This window comes from Centroberyx gerrardi, chromosome 17 (assembly GCF_048128805.1).
Source record: "Centroberyx gerrardi isolate f3 chromosome 17, fCenGer3.hap1.cur.20231027, whole genome shotgun sequence".
Lineage (NCBI taxonomy): Eukaryota > Metazoa > Chordata > Actinopteri > Beryciformes > Berycidae > Centroberyx > Centroberyx gerrardi.
Window position 1 is genome coordinate 12,013,156 of NC_136013.1, and position 19,927 is coordinate 12,033,082.

The following is a 19,927-nucleotide window of genomic DNA, read 5'->3' on the forward strand; positions in this document are numbered from 1 at the left end:
AGAAGAGACACAATATCAAGCGATTTAGTCAAGCTATGGTCTAAATCTTGAGTTCCGATTTATGCCCCTAACCTGAACCTTTGGTCCCAGGTGCCTGAGATGGATGAAACCTATGCAGAGGACAGCTTTGTGGTGGGCAGTGAGGTGGAGGAGCTGGGGAGCAGCGAGGAAGAGGTCGAAGAAGATGTCATCGAACTTATCCCCGAGGACTCGTACGTGGATGGCAGGAGGCAGTACGCCACCAGACGCAGAGCTTTTCTACACAAAGCCAGGGCAAAAGCCGGAGCCGGGGCTAGAGCTGGAGCTGAATCCCCGACAGAGCAGAGAGCTCCCCAACATACAGCTGGGGTGAAAACCAAGCGCTCCCGGATCATATGCATAAATGATTCCAGTGAGGAGGAGACGGAGGAAGTTGTTAAAGAGAGCGGTGTGATGACCAAAGAGGATGTTGCTGCCCCCGTCAGGCCAAAGGTGGTACAGCAGGACCCACAGCAGCAGAAAGCTCCCTCCTCCTCTTCGACAATAGCAGCAAAGGTCTCACTGCTGAGTAGAGGGCAGAGCGGATCAGCAAATGAGGACCAGCAAAATGAGAGGTAAATGAAATTCACATATGCACACACACACACACACAAACACACACACTCATGCACATCAACTAGTGCATTGTTCACTCTCTCCTGCAGGTGTCGCCAGAGGTTAGAAAACCAGGCTCTGCTGTCTGATGAGCTGGACTTTGAGGAGTCTGAGTCTCTGCTGACCTCCAGGAAACCACCACAGGTAAAAGGAAACAAGATAAGACATATACACACTTGTCTGTAGAGTCATACACTATCTCCAGAAGTAAGAGGTATTATGAAGGCACACAGATATTGTATCGGTTGTGTTATTAAGCCAGATACTTAAGTGGTGTCATGAAAACTCAAAATTATCCAGATTTACGTTTGTTTTACTTTTTCCAGGCACGACCTTCAACCTCCTCCTCCTCCTCAGTGCATCAGCCTCAGACGGCCGTGGGACAGGCTTCGTCTATAGGCGAGTCCCCTGCTCCATCTGGGCCCGTTTCTATTTTGGTGGATAGTCGTTGCCTCAGTAGCGGAGTGGAGCTGATGACCAGCCTGCGTCAGCGCCACGCCGCCGCCGTCCACGTCTGCTCACTGGACGGCAGCTACTTCATCGTCAGCAACCGCATGGCGGTGGAGAGGCACAGCCAGTCAGATTTGGCCGCAATGCAGAACCGAAAGCGATTGGCGGAGAGGGTGAACAGCTTGCAGGGCCTGTTTGAGCGCGTCTGCCTGGTGGTGGAGAAGGACCGCACCAAGCCAGGTGTGTCAGCCTGCTGATGAAGCTTTTCATGACAAATTTTAAGTCATATTTCCTTCATAATTGCAAACTGTCACCATTTATTTGTGGGTCTCATACTGTATATTTTGTAGGTATTTCCGTCGGGTTTATGTTTGCAAATCCTGTGACATATGGTGAATTTGTAATGTGAATTGCATAAATTTACCACATTATGAATAGACTAGTGTGAATACGGGTACATATGCCACGGGAAAAGATAGCATATTGGATATGATGTTCCAAATGATCTGTGAAGCTCTGCATCACAGGAATTCTCTCTCCTGTTGATTTCCTCTCAGTAGCTAATTCCATGAGTTTACACATCATTAGTGACAAAGTACATGCTTAATAACCATAACCTTAATGTGTTAAACCATACCATCATGTATTTTTAGTGCACAAATGTGAACATAGTAAGGCAGTCAGTTTGGTTTAGTGTGAGATCTATGTGTTCATTTTCTGATAATTGCCATGCTGTCCCAGGTGAGGCGTCACGTCCGTTCCAGCGAACACGTTACTACGACAGCACGGTGGCTGCGCTGGTGCGGACAGGGGTGCGTCTGCTGTGGAGCGACGGCCCTGAAGAGACCGCCACCCTGCTGGCAGACCTGGCACGGCTGGAGCAGCGGAAAGGCCAGGGCATCGCTGTTCCCCTGGAGGTCAAAGGGCAGCACAGGCAGCAGGCACTGCAGTTCTACCTAACCCTGCCCTCGGTCAGCTACGTCCACGCCCTCAACATGAGCCACAACTTCAGCTCAGTTGCCCACCTCATAAACAGGTAAGGGAAATGTTTTCAGGGTGCGTTCACACCAAGCATGTTTGGAGCGGTTTATTCAAACTCTGAAGCGTTTACTCCTTTAGTCCAGTTTGTTTGGGCAGATCAGAACAATGTCATTTGAACTCTGTTGCGTACCAAATAACAGCAACAAGACCTCCTGAAAACGTGGATCTCAGTCCTCAAAGCAAACTGTAGTGCAGTTTGTTAGTGAGAACATAATCCAAACCAACTACAGGACATGACCCCAAAACGCTGATTCACACTATCAGCTATTTCTTCATGTGTTCTTAACTGAACACCAGAGAAGGTATACTACAGCAAAGAGTGCAGACAAGAACATCATGCTTAGCTAAAGTTAGAATCGGGTTTGTTGTAATAACATGTAGCCCAAAAGAAAATCTGTTCGGAGATTTCAGTCCATTCTTTCCCCTCCTGTATTTATAACCTGTCCTCCTCCTCCTCCCCCTGCAGCTCCATTGAAGCCCTGCAGAAGGGAGGGTGTATGAGTCGGTTCAGAGCGGAGGAGATCTACCGCTGCCTGCGCTACTCCTGCGACTCCTTCCTCTTGAACACATCTGTAGCAAGGAAGAGCAGCTAGCGGCGTGAACGAAAAAGCCGCTATGTGAATTCTACAAGTCGCAGTTACGTTTCTCCCATTCATTCCTTGTATTCCTTATACTCCCTTCTTTTTTCCCTGCCCTCAGTCTTCTTTCACTATCCATTCCTTTGCACTTCCATAGTCATAGGCATCCTCCAAAGTGACTTTATCTGATGTTGTACCCGAATGAAAAGGGACTCGGTATAATGGCTCAATTTTCTTGCACAATAAGTTAAAGGGGAATACCACTCAATTTGTATATGTTATACCAAGGGTTGTTCCTATATAGCATATAACATTTGTTTTATGTTGTATTTTATAACATGTAGGAATTTCTAAAGTTAGTAGTGTTTCCCTTAAAACTTGATGTACTGGCACTAATCCTGCCAGATAGTGTTAAGGCAATATAGTGATTTGATGAAAATCCTTATAAGAAATCAATCAATTTTTTGATTGACACTTGAATAACTTATTACTTTTTGTTAAAATAATGGATCCATATGTTTGCAATCCTATCCTTGAATAAAAGACTAAATGTGTAATGTCAAATTGCTTTAATAAAACAGTACTATTTTTGTACTTGATTGTATTCTGAAGTCTTGTGTCCCACCTTGGTCAATTTGAGCTGTTCTCCAGTCCCCAACCTGTGATATCAACCTATCACCACTAGAGGACAGCCTTTACTCTCATACATCACACAATGACAGAACCACATGATTTATTGTTATCTGCTAGTCAGAGTAAAACTGTAATGGAAAGGAGAGGGCCTGATTGATAAAGCTCTTGTGTTAATGTATTATACACCCATTTGGTGAGAGGAGGGAAAAGATTTCTTTAGTACAACAGCAGAGAGGGTCGGAGGGATCATGCTAGTATTCATACCAGTAATCAAACCATGTCACAGGGTTATAAGTATTTTGTTAATTAAGCATCAGGGATCACCTCTTTGTTAGTACAAAGAATCAAATCATGTTGCTGGATTACTGGAGTTCTCCAGGGCCACTTGAATGATCTGGAAAATATCATGGAAACATAACTCATTTATCTGCTGGGTGGCTGATATTAAATTTTAAATCTCATGACAAATGCAGAACCTACTGTTGTAATAACACCATTACCAAGAAGCTCATCTTTCAGAAAAGTATGACAAAAAAATACTTTTATTTTACCATTCTTTGAGAGAACTACATACTTTACATGCCGCTTTGATGCAAAATTCTGTATATAAACAAGTACAGAACACACAAGCAACATTATCAGCAGCCCTTTTACAAAGACGTCAGCAATCATGTATCATCCAACCAGTACAGTCAGACCAAGCTAGACGAATTTAGAAAATGCACAACTGTTTGAAGGCTTGAATATATGTAACAGCGACAAACAGGGAAAATACAGGATTGTATTAAGCTAATTCAGCAGCCAACTGAGATTTCATACCTTTACACTTATGCAAAAGAGAAGAGGATGAAATAGAGACAAATATACAGGCAAAACACAGGGCCAAATTCACAGTGTAGACTTTGTATGTCTTTGCACAACTCACCATTTAGGTTACTAGACTGAGATGAAGGCTCATCATTTAGGGCATTAGATGAAGGTCATGCTGCATTTCACAGTTCATCTCTTTTTTACGTCAATGAATAGGGAGTTTATCTTGGAGCCCATCCATTTTAACAAGTTAACCATTTCCTCTACACTGTAACAGAATCTGAAATGGGTGGGAATTTAAAATATAAAGAATGACATTAACTTAAAGTGACTGTAAAGTGAAAAATGAAATCCCCAAGCATTTTTCTTTTTAACCTTACAAGTGCTAATTGGATACAAGTATTCTAATGATTACCATAAGGTGCTTTCTTTGGACACACTACAACATACAGAACAGTGTGTCGGATTTGGTTTTAGATGATTGTGTCAAAGGAATGTTAATTAAACGTTGCAGGGAAAAATGCAGCATCTAGTCAACAATTAATTTTTTCACTTGTGATCCAAATTAGATCTGGATGAAACATCTGCTTGCTTGGCCTATATCCAGGCTGAGCTGCAGTCAGTGTGAAGACTGTAACAGCCAATGTCTAACCCTGTAAATTTTTCCCATAAATTGCAGAATGGCAGATAATTAAACTTGACCAAGGACAAAAAGAAAAACGAGAAAGCCAAGCATAACCTTTCACTTGATTAAAAACTCACACACCTCTCAACAGGATCCGCACTAGAATATCATAGTATTTTCTTGGATCACTAGTTGGAAGAATCCCTGGGACTCTGCAGTAACATGACTTTTCATAGGAAAGTTTCATTTCACTACATACAGTGTGCAACCTCAGAAAAAGCCATAAATACATATAAATACAACAATATCTACATACATGTACTGTACATGTATAAGGTTGCCTTTGTAACCATTACGATGAAGACTTTGACATGCTGTGTTCACACTATGCAGGGGTAAATGTTAAGAGGACTTGACCTGGACGAGGCACCTTGGAGAAAATATAACGGAGCGTTCAACTGCTTCAAACTCATGTCAAACAATAACGTTATTCTTTACCTCGCACTGAAGTTTGCAAAGAGGAAAAGCACAAATGTTTCAGCATTCACAAGGACACTGAAGGTTTGTACTCTTCCTCTTGGTAATAAAAACAACTTTGCATACTCTACAACTTCAGGCATCTTTATGAATTCTGGACAAATACTCCTTCATGGCATGAACACAGCATTAAAGAGTAGGTGTTCCTTTGACTTTGAATTCTTAGGGGTAAGCCAAGCAGTGTAATTTTATCTGTTACTGTAACAGGTACAGTAAATGTTGTGGTAACCGTCAATTTTCCTAAATTACTTAAAACTAAACAAACAAAAAAAACCCTGCTCTGTACAAAACCAACGACTTTTAAAAGAGACCATATTTACAAGTGCAGCTTTCATCTAAAAATATATATTATTTATAGCTTCCTAATGGACTGAAGCTACTACAAGTGGTCACTTGGCAGAAGCTCCAAGGATCGAGTCTCCTTGGACAGATACCTAGAATCAGTTCACCTATACTGTGGAAACCCATAAACAGATCATAGATCTGCATGAAGCTGCAACTTCCCTCTATACTTCCTCACAGCCATCAAAGCCATGTTAGGCAAAACCAATCTGCTGATTGCTGCATTACAGCTCACTGCCGCGCAGAGGGCTCCACCACTAACACGGGATCCTAAACCAGGTTACATGCTGGTTGGCTGTGCCTGTGGCTGCAGAGGCTGCAGGGGGGCGGCCTGCGGCTCACAGTCCTGCATGCCGCTCTCTTCCCCCTCCCGCATGTACAGTAAGAACAGAGTCACGGTGGCAAATGTGGTGGCATTCACCGGGAATGCACGGAGCAGAGTGGACGTCAGCCCACGCGTGAACACCCGCCACCCTTCCTTCTTTAAGCTCTGCCTGACACAGTCCATGATGCCGCTGTACTGATTGACCCCGCCGACCCCGTCCGCCTGGAGACGGGACTTGATCACATCCACGGGATAGGTGGAGAGCCAGGAAGCGATACCGGACATTCCACCGGCGAACAACAACTTGGGGATCATGTAAGGGTCCTCTGGCTCGCAGCCCAACGAGCGCGTCAAGGTGTCGTAAGCCAGGAAGTACACACCGAAACCTGGCGTCTCGCGGATCAGCGTGGTCACCATGCCGCGATTGATACCTCGGATTCCCTCCTTCCTGTAGATTCTCACCAGACAGTCCAGGGAGTTCTTATACAGCTTCCTCTTGGACTTCTTTTCCCCGGTTCCTTGCATCTGCATGCGCGTCTTGGCCAGCTCCATGGGGCAGCAGATGACGCACTGGATGGTTCCAGCGGAGGCTCCGGCAAGGAACTGGTTGAGCGGCGTGTCACGGCCCAGCTTGCGCATGGCGTTGCCCTGGACGCCGAACACTATGGCGTTGATGAAGGTCAGCCCCATCATTGGAGAGCCGATGCCTTTGTACAGACCAAGCATCTATGGAAACAGAAAGACATGTATTAGCAGGATGGGTGAGGGCTTGTTCACACACGTGCGCACACTCACATACTCGGCGTGGGGACAAGTAAATTGATAGTACTTCAGTCAACTGGCACAAAAAAGGAAGAGGGGGGTTCAAATGAGAGACAGACAGTAACAATACTAGATTAGGTTTGTGTGCTTGTTGATAAAGCAATGGTCTCTTTGTGTGTGTGTGTGTGTGTGTGTGTGTGTGTGTGTGTTCTAACAATGTGCAGTGTGACCACAGCAGTTGATGACATCACCCCATCTAAATATTCTGTCATTAGTGTGTGTTGGAAAACGTAAAACTTAAATATCTCAAAAACTGTAAAAAAGGAAGGCCTACAAAAGTGATAGCACACTTCTATGCAACATAAAAACTGCAGGAGGATGCGGTGACAAAAAACTGTCCAAAGTAGTAGTGTAGTAGTGTAATTGTAGTGTGCTCACCATGCAATCACAGTAACAAGAGAAGTTAGAAGATGTGAAAAGTATGAATGGAATGGTATTTCACGTTTATCTCAAAGATGGAATGAAGTCAAATTACTTTCTATGGCCTTGAAGCTGTCAGAGGCAGCAGTGGAATGCTCAAACTCAAGTAAAACATGTAGAGATATTTTTCTCTAGCCTCACACACAGAAATCACTCAACACATCAACATTGTACTGTGGGATTCAATATCATCCTATACCTCTATGTGAAAGAGCCTCAATAAATTCACTCCCAGAGACCATGCTCCACTCGGCTCAAATGGCAAAATGTCCAAAGCTTAATTTAGCCCACGCAGGAAAAAGGTACTGGGTGACCCTGGCTAGCTGATATGTCCCCCCAGCCCCCCATGTTAGGAACAGGCTGGCTGATCATAGGCTGACGCCTGTGTTAAAAGACGGGACTGTAACTGGACACTTTAATTAGCGCACAGTCCATTCTGCTCAATGTTCATGCTAAGACACGTGGTGAAAACTACATGGTACATGCTGCTTACTTCACACCTCAGATATTTTTTAAATGGTAACCAAATAAATACTCATTTGCTTTATATTCAAACCAGTACAACGTGAACAGCCATACCCGAGAAACACAGAGGCCTAGGCCTGAGAAGACATATTTGCTTACCGATTCCTGGCGTACGATGGACTGGAAGCAGTGGAATGTCCCACGGTACAGAGGTTTGTCCACATTCTGAACTTGAAGTCTCACCTGAGGGTGAAAGTCTTCATGTTAGTCCTTTACAAAAGTAATAGACATTCCTACAAGACCAAAGAGGACCACAACAACTACAAACCACATATTGTAATGTAAAAAAAAACAAAAAACAAGCATCAGTGCTTTGAAATGGGCTCTTTGAGGAGAAAGGGTGTTAGGGGTGCAACACAGAAGGAGGAAAAATGAAGTGGTAACAAGACAAATCGTCTTCTGTGCTTTGTATTTCTATAGCTCAAGACAGGACATTGGGTGAGAGAAAGAAGACCTGGACCGTACTTACTAGGTCACATATCCGTGGAGAGGTTGTATATTTCTCTCTCCCATCTACAACAAAGTGACACTGTTGCTGTTAAAGACAGCCTCCCCCAGCCCCCAACACACACCAGCTCAGGGAGAAATGACATTGAAAGCAAGGTAGAAAAGAGCTTCAACCAAAATTGCTCCAAAGCGAATGCTGCCATTTTAAACAAATGTACACAATATTTAAAACTGGTCTGGCCTATTCAAACAAATCAAGTGAATGATTTATGAGAGCAAAATGAATGCAAAATATCTAAGGTGTGTACTAACTGCAAGATGAAATATTACAAGAACGTAGCTTGTGATTCTCTCCTTTAACTTGAGCTACAAGGTACAAGATAACTTAAAGCTGCACTAGGCAATTTCACACATTCGTGGTCGCGAATGGCGGCGAGGGGTAACCGTTTCAATTTTGAGGTCTTCAGTTTGCCATAAATCGTGTAATGTGATGTCAGCGCACTGCACACTCCTCAAACCTCATTTTCTTAGTTCCTAGTGGCTGGTGAGGGTGAATTTGGTGAAGAAAATCTGATTGATGGGTGCAGTTTTCTCTCTATGGAGCGCTCACTCGCTGTTTAGAAGCAGGTTTTGAATTCCGCTGTTAAGTTTCAATTCATCACTTCCAGTGTGCAGAGAAGATGTCCCACCAGTTACCATACTCGACAATATATTAATAATAGTTTGGGCAAATAGGGTGAATCAACAGTATAGTGGCTCAATTAGTGGGGATGGGACATTCTTGTCTGCTGCAGCCCCACTTCATGATTTAGGCTGATAAGACTGGTGTATGTTTACATAAAATCTTGCCTAGTGCAGCTTTAACAAGCAGGTCTAATGACTTAGGACACAGATATTAGGCAAGTAGGAGTAAAACAGGATAGACTCTACCTCAATACATAGTTGAGTTTCCACAACCTGCTTAGTGCTTACCACACTTCCTGTAACTCTGGTGTTAGTCAAAATGAGAATGTAAGTGAAATGAAGAACAACTGACTACCACACGTTGCGTGGCAAAGGGCTAATAACTGAAGTCAATGCCCCTACATAAGTGACAAATTCGTTGAAAGCCAATGGCTGCGAGTACATGCATGCCGTTTTTCTGAACTTCAATGTGCGCTTCTAACAAGCAAAACATACAAGTAACGAATTAGCCGGCACAACATGCCTAACTTGTTTGGTAATGGCCAACATTACTAAGAAGCTGAAGTTATCCCTTGTTCAATCTGTAAGAGGTGTTACATAATCTACTTATGTTAATTTATCTATTTAGTTATCATGCTGTGCTGACAGATACTAACATTTAAGGGGCATGGTGATGACAAATTTTGAAATTATCTCAATTATACCACATTACCAAAATAGAATACACTAAATGTCCAACAGAAAATATGACTCATAATAGTACAGTAAAAGTTCTTTGGTCCAAAAGCCCAATATTAGAGCTTAGTGCCATCTACTGGGGTTAAAACCAAAATATATGGTTGCAACAGTTTCACAAACAACTTAGCCTAACAATCATATAGTAAAGAGAGGGGGCTCATGCCTCTTGCTCAATTATCTGGTTCATACCTCTCTACGTCATCTGGATTCAAACTCAGGCTGCCAGCCCAGTGGTCCGACTTACAAAATCTGATAGCTAAGCACTGACTAATCTCGTTGCCCAACATGAGTAAATAATGGTGATGATGGTGCAGAAACCCACCTTTACAGTGTCAAAAGGGTGTCCAACCAAAACACCAGCAGCACCTGAAAAAGAAGTTAGAATTGTCAGATGTGACAGACGAAGGGTTTAAAAATGCGATTAATGAATCAATCTCAATTACAAGTTTGTTCGGCTAAAAAATGTGGTGTAGTCCTGATGGAACAAGCCTTGGATATAAAGCCATATAAGCCTACATACAATAGATATCCTAAATATTCATCCATTGCGGTGATATGCTGGAAACGCTATTTGAACATGCACCTGGTGAGAGGATGATTTAAGATAAAGTGCTTCATCATGCAAGAACAAACAGCCCACCCACCCCGAGGCTGACAGAGTAATCAGCTGGTCACTGCACTGTGCCCAGTGACGAAAGCCTAACAGTGTCCTGTCCTTGATCTATGCCAGCAAGAGGGAAAAGCATTATACAACAACTAACTTCTGACCAAGAAAGCAATATTATGAGCCATGAGGGGAAAAAAAAACCTGAATACCAGTGGTAGCAGCGGATATACAGGACAGGGCATAATGTTGGAGGTTGACTGCTGCTGAACTTCTCTGGGGAGGTGTGTGTACTAAAAGGTGAACATTATTCTGTCCAAGTAAAATATCTATATTTCCCAGTTCTGCAGGTGAAAAAGCAGCAGATCCTGTAGCTCCATGGGTAGAGCACGGCATTAAAAATGTATGCTCTCATGGTGCTGTAAGGCGCTTTGGATTAAAGCATCTACCGAATGCCATATGGTAATAAACCAAAAATTTACAAAAAACACCAAGTTTGCCCACTCAATCTTTGTCATTACTGATATAGTAATGTATGAAAACAATACCATACAAAAAGCTTTTCAACAAAGTAATTTTAAGGATGATGTAGCACTATTCATACTCTTATGGATGTTCATAATACTGAATTGCAATAGTGTACTAGCCTGCAGCTTATGGTTGAAGAGTCACAACCAGACTTTAAGTACTCCTCCTAGTATTACTGCAGTGTGAGCAGCTTGCATTGGGGAAGGCTTAGGCATGCATGAATTAATGAGTTATAATGAAATAGCCCATCTCCATCTAAACAATAATGCAGGTTTTAGCCTAGTGGTGGTAGAGGAGTGAATGCAGTGTAGTATTAGCTTATATACTAACCCAGCTCCATCTCTGTGGCCCTAATATCTTGGGAATGACAAATTATTACTAGACAATTCTCCTTACATGGGGATCTCTAAGACAAAACCTTGAGGTCATGTGGTTTAAAGTGTGTCTATCTGGGTCCTTGGGTCCTGATAAAGTTTGGGAATACCTGGCTTAGTGCACAGACAAAACAGCTGACAAGATTCCCATGGGTTAGGCTAGGCAGACCTTGACTGACTACTGCCCTTGTTCGAACATGAATGCATGAACTTATTTTACTTTAATCAGTCAGTCCACATAAAACTCCCAAATGTGTAATGATGACCACAATAAGCGTGATGATGACTACAATAGGCGTGGGGATTATTTCACAAATCAGGTTGAGAAAGTTAGCCAAATAACTGTGAAAAAGATTATGCTTTATCCTGGTGATACTGACTCTGTAAAACAAAACTATAATATTAGGTTTAGGAATATGATTCAGTTGTGCATGTTGATGGATTTGTGTAAATTAATATAAATTAAGCTACATACATTCACACCCACAACACAAAACAGAGGCACCACTCCCAGTATGAGCACAAGGTATGGAATGTAACTTCACACACCTCGAGGCTAGATCTAGAATTTACAAATAGTGAAGTAAGTAAGTGTGCAAATTCACAAACTCTTTTTTTTCCCCACCCTGACTTGTTGGTAAATACTGAGACGTGGCAGCGGGCGTGTGTGCAGCCGACAAATCACTGTAGCCACGCGTTGCTCGAGAATGAAAAAATACAAACTGGCTAATGCTAATGCTAGTTGGTTGCTAGTTTCTTGCATTAAGTTTAGCTCGGTTAACCTGGCTAACTTGGCTAGCTAACATCAATACCAACTACTTACCTCCTACGCACCCCGCAGCGAAGTCCAATGCCATTCCCTCAAAAATCTAGCGGTTTAAATTTGCCAAGCTAACTTGAAGGCCAGCCAACGTTATTCACAAGCTCTCAGCGATTACTTTGCTTTAAATTCTGGCTCGGAGTCGGTCTAAAATATTTACAAAAACCCGGCTTGGTGTTGAGCCAAGCTGGTAACTCTTTTCAGTAGCCTCCTTAAGGCTTTACAACTTGCTGATGCTGTGCTAACGTAAGATAACTCCTCCAAGACTAAATGATAATCGCACGGACTCGTAGCTGGCGAAGTGAACCAGACAGATAAGACGCTTTATTTTGCTGATGTGTCCTCGGTTCTACACTAGATGTGTTCTTTACCCCAAACCTTTCTATTTCTGTGCCGCCAGAGGAGGAGGAGGGGGAGTTCAAAGTGAAAAAGAAGTGTGTTTGCCCTTTTAGAGGAAGCCCAATCGGATCATTTGGGACTAGACAACTCCCCCAGCTGGTACTGTCCGCCCCTCTCACTCATTGGCTCCCGGATAGAGCATGAGAGTATAAGGTTATACTATTACTCCCATGCATGAGAGCGGCATTCAAAGTTCCTCATAGCTATGCCTCCTCATCATCAAAATCAACAGTATCATCACCGTGCACGACTCTCCAACTGAGATAATTAATCTAAAAACAGCTTGGATTTAAAGGGGAATAACACTCAATTTAAGAATCCATGTAGGCTACAGTAGTGTAGCAGGTTTAGGACAGTCTGACATGAAAGAGATTAGTACCAGCAAATATTGCATGCGAATTGCATAAATATTAATTTGTCATGTTGTAATTGAACCATTAAATTACAAAACATGACTAAATTAATTCAAAAATTGAATTAGTAAGTAATTTGTACGTGAATGCAATGGCTTTAAATTGAATGTGATTATGATTGATTTTAACAATTTACTATAATTTCAGATTGTTTGTTTTTGTTTTTTTAGTTCAGATTGAGCTTCCTGAGACACACATCTAGGCACAAGTGACTTGTGCTCCTCGAGTGTCGACTGGAAGGAAGCCACCTCCTCCAAGCCTGCCAACATTGGGCCCGCCCCACTCTTCACTTAGCCCGCTGCAAGCCATGTGGCACTGTGGTTTGCTAATCTGCTCAGCCAGTGATTGTGCCTTATCCTCCCTGCACCCCAGCACCGCCAGCCCGTCCCACTACCCAGCTGCTCCATCACTGCCACCCAGGTGAGGAGTTAGAGAAGAGCAGCATCAGCCCCAGGGTGCTCAGAGCCTGTGCCAGTCAGCTAGCGGAGGTTTTCCAGCTCCTCTTCAGAAGCAGGTCCTGCAGCACCTCAGACCCCTGGTGAAGGACTCTCTGGACCACCTCCAATTTGCATCCATTTTTTTTTACTTCTCTAGTAGTTTCAACACCATCCAGCCTACGGAAGAGGATTAGGGCCACATGTGAAAAAAATATTTGAGTTCTGAGTTTAAAGTCAGAATTCTGATATTAGAAAAAAGTCAGAATTCTGACTTTAATCTCAGAATTCTGAGAAAAAAGTCAGAAAAAGTCATTTTAAAGTCAGCTGACTTTATTCTCAGAATTCTGACTTTAATTGTGTGACTTTTAAATCAGACTTCTGAGATTAAAGTCAGAATTCTGAGAATAAAGTCAGCTGACTATTCTCAGAATTCTGACTTTAATCTCAGAATTCTGACTTTTTTCTCAGAACTCAAATACATTTTTCACGTGGCCCTAATCCTCTTCCGTACCAACCCCACCTACTTGGGTAGAAACATGGACAATGCCATGGTTTCCTGGATTATGATCTATTTAACTGACAGGCTGCAGTTTGTCTTCAGTGTGTCAGACATGCTGCAGAGCACATGGGGGTGCCCCGGGGGACTGTACTAGAGCTGGGCAATATTTAATATTATCGTTTATCATCTTTCAATACAATCACATCATGATGAAATAATGATATTGAGTTAGTGTGATAAGCAATTCTGTTGCCTAAATTAATCATAAACAGCAAATACTAATTAAAAGCTCTCACAAAATGAGATCTGAAACAAATTAGGGACTATTTTTGGAAAATAACAGAGTTTGAGCAAACTTAATATTATTGTGAAGTTCAATGGAATGAACATTTATTTGATTATGTGTTGTCTGTGAAAACCTCATAACTCCAGCATTTGTGATTTTCATGTGATTCTCCAGCCTCTTGGGATGATAAAACGCTTTCAGAACCCATTGGATAATGTCGGAAATGCACTGTCACCAAGCTAAAAACAAGGCTGGGTTCACATCAACAACAAACTGAACTGGACTGATAACACAGAGGTACAAGAGTAGACTGTTCTCCTTGAGGAGGCTCAGGTCTTTCAACATGCAACAGACGACTCAACAAGGTCTACCAATCACTGGTGGCCAGCAGCAGCGCACTATTATGTGGTAGTGGGCTGGGGAGGCAACATCAAGGCTGGGGATGCAGGCAGGATAAGGAAACGTGTGGAAAAGTCAGGCCCTGTTGTAGAGCTGAGCCGGGACAGTCTGCAGGATGAGGACTAAACTGAACTCTATCCTAGATACCTCCCACCCCCTCTGTGGTGAGCTGATGCAGCTACCGATCATCTTCAGCCTCCATCTCATCCTACCAAGGCAAAACATAGTGACTGACAGCCGTTAGACTGTACAATGCTTCCTCTCCAAACAAACTATCCTGGATTGCTCTCTGCATTCCTAGAACTAATCTACACATATTAAGTCATTACACATTTCTGTATATTTCATTGCACATGAGTCAGCACATTATGACAATTTTCCTGTTCCATGTCCTGACAATAGAGTGGTACTGTGAACATATAAATAATTAACACGTTTTTGCAATCTGCCATTTTCCTGTACATTCAGTATGGTACCTCTGTCCTGGAGCGTTTGTAAAAGGGAACAGCTAGTACTGTACATATCTGAACGGCACCTTCTGTACATATATTATCGGCTTCTGTAAAGTAAATATATTTCATAAGGTTTCGATTTTTTTAGTGTTAGTCTACACGCCAGTTTCTGTATGGCCTTCTGTCGACTTGTTAATGTGAATATTCAGATTTGCACATCATGTATATTACTGTTAATTTACATACCAGCTTCTTCAGGTTTTACTTGTCTCTCTTATTGTAGTACTCTGCATATATCAACGAGTACTTCATTTTCATAATGGTTGTATTATTTCATACAAATGGACTATGGACTAATATGGACTATGCATGCATGCAAGCATGCATATAGTCCATATTTCTTTTGAATACTGATATGCATAGCTTGCCCACTTCGAGTTTAGACCTGTCTGTGTGTGTGTGTGTGTGTGTGTGTGTGAGAGAGAGAGAGAGAGAGAGAGAGAGAGAGAGAGAGAGAGAGAGAGAGAGAGAGAGGAGCGTGTGACATGTTAAAGTATGAAGATCCCTAAGACCTCTCGTAGTCTCGTATATTTGCGCACATTTGTTTTAATGTGCATTTCCATTAATTTCCACATTTTGGTTATTGTTTGGGACAACAATAAATTGAGATAGATAACGTTAACTCCAATGACTGTTGTTTCACCACGAACCAAAAATAGCGTAACACAACACCGTGTGCAGGCACGTTCATGCACGTTTTGATGTTTGACAGATTACGTCAGAGAGGAATTTCTGTCACGTAACACAGCCGGAGAGCAGCGGTGCTGTGGGTCATTCACGTTTATTTTAACCTCTGGAATAACCTTTAGTAGATATTTTCTAACTAAACAAATGATATATTGACGGTTATTTTCTGTGCAAATACATGGGTTGTATTGGTTAATGTTTATGAGGTCGGAATTTGAGCTGTTCAGCAACATTGGATGGCTTGCTAGCTCGCTAGTTAATGTCAGGCTAGCAGCCTCCTGCCGGCTGAATGAATTACTAACACATGCTCCAAATCAGAAGAGAAAAGTATGCAATTCGCGGATTTCGTTGCTGGTTCTGTAGGAGGTAAACGACTTTTACATTTGTGTTATAAAAATGGAGGCTAGTTATAGAAAAAAATCATAGTTTTTCATTTTACCGCTAGCCATATTAGAGTATTATTCATCATTCACAACTGTACTGTCGCTGTTTTTTGGGGAGCCTTCCCTCTGCCCTCTGTCCTCTGTGGGTTAGTATTGTTTTTTCATCTGACGCTCAGCTCATCTGATCTGATCCGTGTGTTTGCAGGGGCCTGTGGTGTGGCTGTCGGGTACCCTTTGGACACAGTGAAGGTATGGTACAGTATGTACAGTATGTCCCTGCAGTGAGCAGCCTGAAGAGTCATAGATCCTGGAAATTTCAGTCACCCACGTTTTCTCCCCTCAATAACCTTTATAGGTGAGGATTCAAACCCAGAGCAAGTACAGGGGAGTTTGGCACTGTATCCGCTCTACCTGCAAGAATGAAGGGGTGAGTGTCTCACACATGGTCAGCATCACCTGATTTTTCACCTTTGCGGCATAGTTTGGACTTTGTGTGTCTCTGCAGTATTGGTCAATAGTCATCATTGTGCTTATCTCTGTGTGCCCTGAATACCCCCCTCATAAACACACACACACTTCCTTAGTCTCCAACGCTAATATCTTGTTCTTTGTGAGCCCACTGTGCCTAACCCTGTCTTCCCTTAGGTGAATGGCTTCTACAAGGGCATGTCGATGCCGGTCACAACAGTGTCCCTCAGCTCCTCTGTGGTGTTTGGGACCTACAGGAATGTCCTTCAGTGCCTCCGTCAACGACATGGGAGTCCTGATGCCAAGCCTGCCAAGCTGGACATCTTCCTCTCAGGCCTGGCTGGAGGAGTTGCACAGGTATAGTTTAACTTCTGCTGAGTAGGATAACACTGTCACACAAACACTGGCACCCTGATGACTTATATTTAGTAGTAGCTGATATTAGAGCAATGCAGTTATTCAAAGGAGTTTACCTGAGAATGGCACAGTTTGTTGTTTTTTTTAATTTTCACAAAAAAATGACGTGTAATGTTGTCTAATGTACAAGCTGAATAAATCTCTTACGTCATAAAACCACTGCAAAGTCTATTTACATAATTGTCTTTGCTGTTGCATTGTTTACATCAATTTTGCAGCATAACTTGTCTCATGCAAAGCACATGCGCTTTCATTTTTACAACTTAAAGTTGTAACATCTCCCTCCTTTGAATGGCAGAAGCTAGTTTTTAGTTGGCTGCTTGTCCACCAAGTAGAAACAACCAAAATCAAGAGGATCTAATTCACACCTTTACACAGGCAAAAGATTTGTTCTACCTCACCTCTGTGTTCTTGGTTTTACAATCTTCCCCTAATTTGCTCACCAATGTTACAATTTTCAACTCGCAGCCAAAATGTCACTCAACATCTTTAACTGTCAATTAAGTCTCTATTTTCAAACATCTCTCTCGCTCTCTCCCTCCCTCCCTCCACGTCTTCTCATCAGGTATCAGTCATGTCCCCAGCTGACATAGTGAAGGTGCGTCTGCAGTGCCAGATGGTTCCCTATCAGGGATTGTCAGCAGAGGCCCCAAAGCCAAAGTACCATGGCCCCATCCACTGTCTGCTCACCATCGCCCGTGAGGAAGGGGTTCTGGGGCTGTACAAGGGAGCCCAGGCCCTGGCACTGAGAGATGGACCCTCCTTCGCCACCTACTTTACTACCTATAATATCATCTGTGAACAGCTGTCGACCCCAGGCCAGACCCAGCCAGGTAAATCCGAATACAGCTTATGAGATTTGAAGGAAAAATCCACTGTAAAACACTGTTAAAGACAGCTATTGGCAATGTACTTTCCTTGCCTGGGTCCATTTTGTTGTTGTTTGTTGTGTGTTTTTCTTATTTCCATGGACAATTGGGGTGGATAATTGAACATTTTTCAACTATCTAAAACATCCACGCAAACATCAGGTTTTGTTGTCAGCCCCTCAGAATCATAGAGCAAGGGCTTCACCATTTTGCACCGACGTTCAGCAACCATACAGCGAGAAATCCATACTAGAAGAGGCAGAGATGCCAATTTCTCCACAGACAGTAGCCTCAGTAGACCAGAATGCAATGCAGCCACAAGACATATGTTCATAAGTATGCGTTTTGCATAAGGGGCGTGAATCTCACTTTTTCTCGACCAGAGAAACTCCCTCTCCAATAACTATCGATATTGCGTTCTCCACCTACATGGGTTGTGTGAAAGGCATTCTGGGAAATGTAGGAAATCACTAACAGAAGTAGAACTTGACAAGGCAAGTTAAGGGGAATCACAACAATTTCATCACAAAATAACTCCTGGAATGCATTGAACATCACAGATAGATGATATATAACAGTGTAAGTATTTGAGGGTGGAATTTTCCGTTTCATATGAAATACATGTTGAATCCTACATATTAAAAATAATGTCCTCTCCATACAGAATGGAAAGTGGTGTTACTGGCAGGAGGCCTGTCGGGGATGTGCGGCTGGTGTATCGGAACGCCCATGGACCTGATCAAAGCTCGTCTGCAGATGGACTGGATGGGTGAGCGGAGATACCGAGGCTTTTTTCACTGCATCACAGACAGCGTGCGCTCGGAGGGGCCCGCTGTCCTCTTCAAGGGACTGACTCTCAACTGCATCCGTGCCTTCCCCGTCAACATGGCGGTGTTCACCATGTACGAAGTAGTGATTCGCCTCCTAAAACCCTCAACTTAACTTCACTTACGGTACAGATTTTTTTCCCCACTTATGCTGCATCTCTATACTGCGAGTGGATCATTTTTGTTTGGATGTGCTCTAGGTTCATCTCACTTTCCACCTTCACTGGAGGGAAATCTCTCATGAAAGGATGGATACGGTTTGAGAAAATTCAAACAAAGCCCGAAATTACGTAAAATCCGCAGAGGCATGCTTTAGAAAGTTCCCAAAGTATTGTCCTGAGAGGCGGTGCTCATTTAAAAATTTTAATATACAGTATGTGTGTGTGTAAAATGAAGTTTTCTAAGGAAGTAAATTTTATTCTAATATAGAATATTTTCTGACGCAGTTTTTTTCAAGACTGTTCTCGGTCTCTATGGACCGGTGTGTGAAACTGATTTTTTTTTTCTGATGCTGCTATGTGTTTCAGATAACTCTAAAGTATTTAAAATAATGTGAATACTTACTTTACTTGAAATGTGAATATATTTTAATTTTGAGCTCCCAAACAAATGAGTCCTTAACGGAATACACAAAGTACTACAGTATATCTGTTCAGAAGTGTTGTAGGGAGACTTTCTTCTCTAATAACGTCACATTCCTCTCATTACATAAGAACAGTACTGGGAAGTCATTAATGGACCAGGATTAGCACATGTTCTCTGTAAAACATGCTGTAAGTCAGTGGAAAGGTTGGATTAACAATGTATTAATCATGGAGTATAACAAATTCTTTCAGTGGTGATGTCTTTTAATTTTCTTTTTTGCAGTGAAACTATATTCCATTGTTTTAGAAACAGCCTATTTGTCATTATTGTCCAAAAATGCCTTTGCAAGACATTTCCCTCTCAGGGTTCTGTATTGTTTTGTAAAATTGTTAACATTACTCACTTTTTGTGTCAGGCAGCAGATAGAACTACTGTTTTCTCTTCTCTTGGGGCCATCTGCACTTGAAACTGGACATCATTTTGTGTTACTGAACTCAGTATTATTTTTGCAACCTACCTCTATGAAATAACATCTTTTTTTTATTTATCTTTATTACCGCCTTACAATTCAATTTTCAACATCTTACACTGAAATGCATCTGAATCAGATATCTCAGCCTGAGACTCGGCTGCATTATATTATCTCCCGTTTAATGGAATATGAGGCCACTGTCTGTCTTCATTATCAAATGATCAAACCATTTCATGAGGACTTTGCAATAATTTTCTCATCGATTTTGAATAACAATCCTGTCATTTGTCATTTTGTGTGATATTTTAGTAGAAATTAGCACCTTTGCTGTGTGAATG

General features: G+C 42.3%; 3 protein-coding genes across 5 annotated transcripts in view; 2 read left to right on the plus strand and 1 right to left on the minus strand.

Annotated features, from left to right (window-relative positions):
• Nucleotides 1-3,232, plus strand: part of fancm (FA complementation group M) — a 54,005-nt gene extending 50,773 nt beyond the window's left edge. Inside the window, exons 20-24 of the mRNA XM_071896876.2 lie at nucleotides 91-593; nucleotides 684-777; nucleotides 960-1,323; nucleotides 1,825-2,119; nucleotides 2,591-3,232. Of these exons, the coding sequence (XP_071752977.2) occupies nucleotides 91-593; nucleotides 684-777; nucleotides 960-1,323; nucleotides 1,825-2,119; nucleotides 2,591-2,717 (1,383 nt within the window). The 3' untranslated portion in view covers nucleotides 2,718-3,232. The remainder of the gene's footprint in view (nucleotides 1-90; nucleotides 594-683; nucleotides 778-959; nucleotides 1,324-1,824; nucleotides 2,120-2,590) is intronic.
• A 24-nt stretch (nucleotides 3,233-3,256) lies between these two features.
• On the minus strand, nucleotides 3,257-12,323 carry slc25a29l (solute carrier family 25 member 29-like). Of its 3 annotated transcripts, none has more exons than XM_071896861.2 (4): nucleotides 11,940-12,323; nucleotides 9,933-9,976; nucleotides 7,841-7,924; nucleotides 3,257-6,700 (listed from the first exon to the last, which is right to left on the minus strand). In XM_071896861.2, exons 1-4 carry the CDS (start codon nucleotides 11,971-11,973, stop codon nucleotides 5,930-5,932), a joined length of 933 nt encoding a protein of 310 aa, XP_071752962.2. In that variant the 5' UTR covers nucleotides 11,974-12,323; the 3' UTR covers nucleotides 3,257-5,929. The 3 variants fall into 3 exon arrangements, with proteins under 3 accessions (XP_071752962.2, XP_071752965.2, XP_071752963.2); XM_071896864.2 differs by lacking the exons at nucleotides 9,933-9,976; nucleotides 11,940-12,323 and adding exons at nucleotides 8,211-8,254; nucleotides 9,119-9,271; XM_071896862.2 differs by lacking the exons at nucleotides 9,933-9,976; nucleotides 11,940-12,323 and adding an exon at nucleotides 8,211-8,921.
• Nucleotides 12,324-15,655: 3,332 nt separating this feature from the next.
• slc25a47b (solute carrier family 25 member 47b) lies at nucleotides 15,656-19,924 on the plus strand. The gene is made up of 6 exons (XM_071896865.2): nucleotides 15,656-15,934; nucleotides 16,157-16,200; nucleotides 16,307-16,378; nucleotides 16,597-16,776; nucleotides 17,402-17,669; nucleotides 18,370-19,924. Exons 1-6 carry the CDS (start codon nucleotides 15,898-15,900, stop codon nucleotides 18,645-18,647), a joined length of 879 nt encoding a protein of 292 aa, XP_071752966.1. The 5' UTR covers nucleotides 15,656-15,897; the 3' UTR covers nucleotides 18,648-19,924.
• The last annotated feature ends 3 nt before the right edge of the window (nucleotides 19,925-19,927 follow it).

Coding starts and splice junctions, on each gene's coding strand:
- slc25a29l (XM_071896861.2), bottom strand. CDS start 11,973: ATGGCATTGGACTTCGCTGCGGGGTGCGTAGGAG. Junction 7,925..9,932: donor ACCCTTTTGACACTGTAAAG/GTGGGTTTCTGC, acceptor TTTCACCCTCAG/GTGAGACTTCAAGTTCAGAA. Junction 6,701..7,840: donor CCATCGTACGCCAGGAATCG/GTAAGCAAATAT, acceptor CTGTTTCCATAG/ATGCTTGGTCTGTACAAAGG.
- slc25a47b (XM_071896865.2), top strand. CDS start 15,898: ATGCAATTCGCGGATTTCGTTGCTGGTTCTGTAGGAG. Junction 16,201..16,306: donor ACCCTTTGGACACAGTGAAG/GTATGGTACAGT, acceptor TAACCTTTATAG/GTGAGGATTCAAACCCAGAG. Junction 16,777..17,401: donor TGGCTGGAGGAGTTGCACAG/GTATAGTTTAAC, acceptor TCTTCTCATCAG/GTATCAGTCATGTCCCCAGC.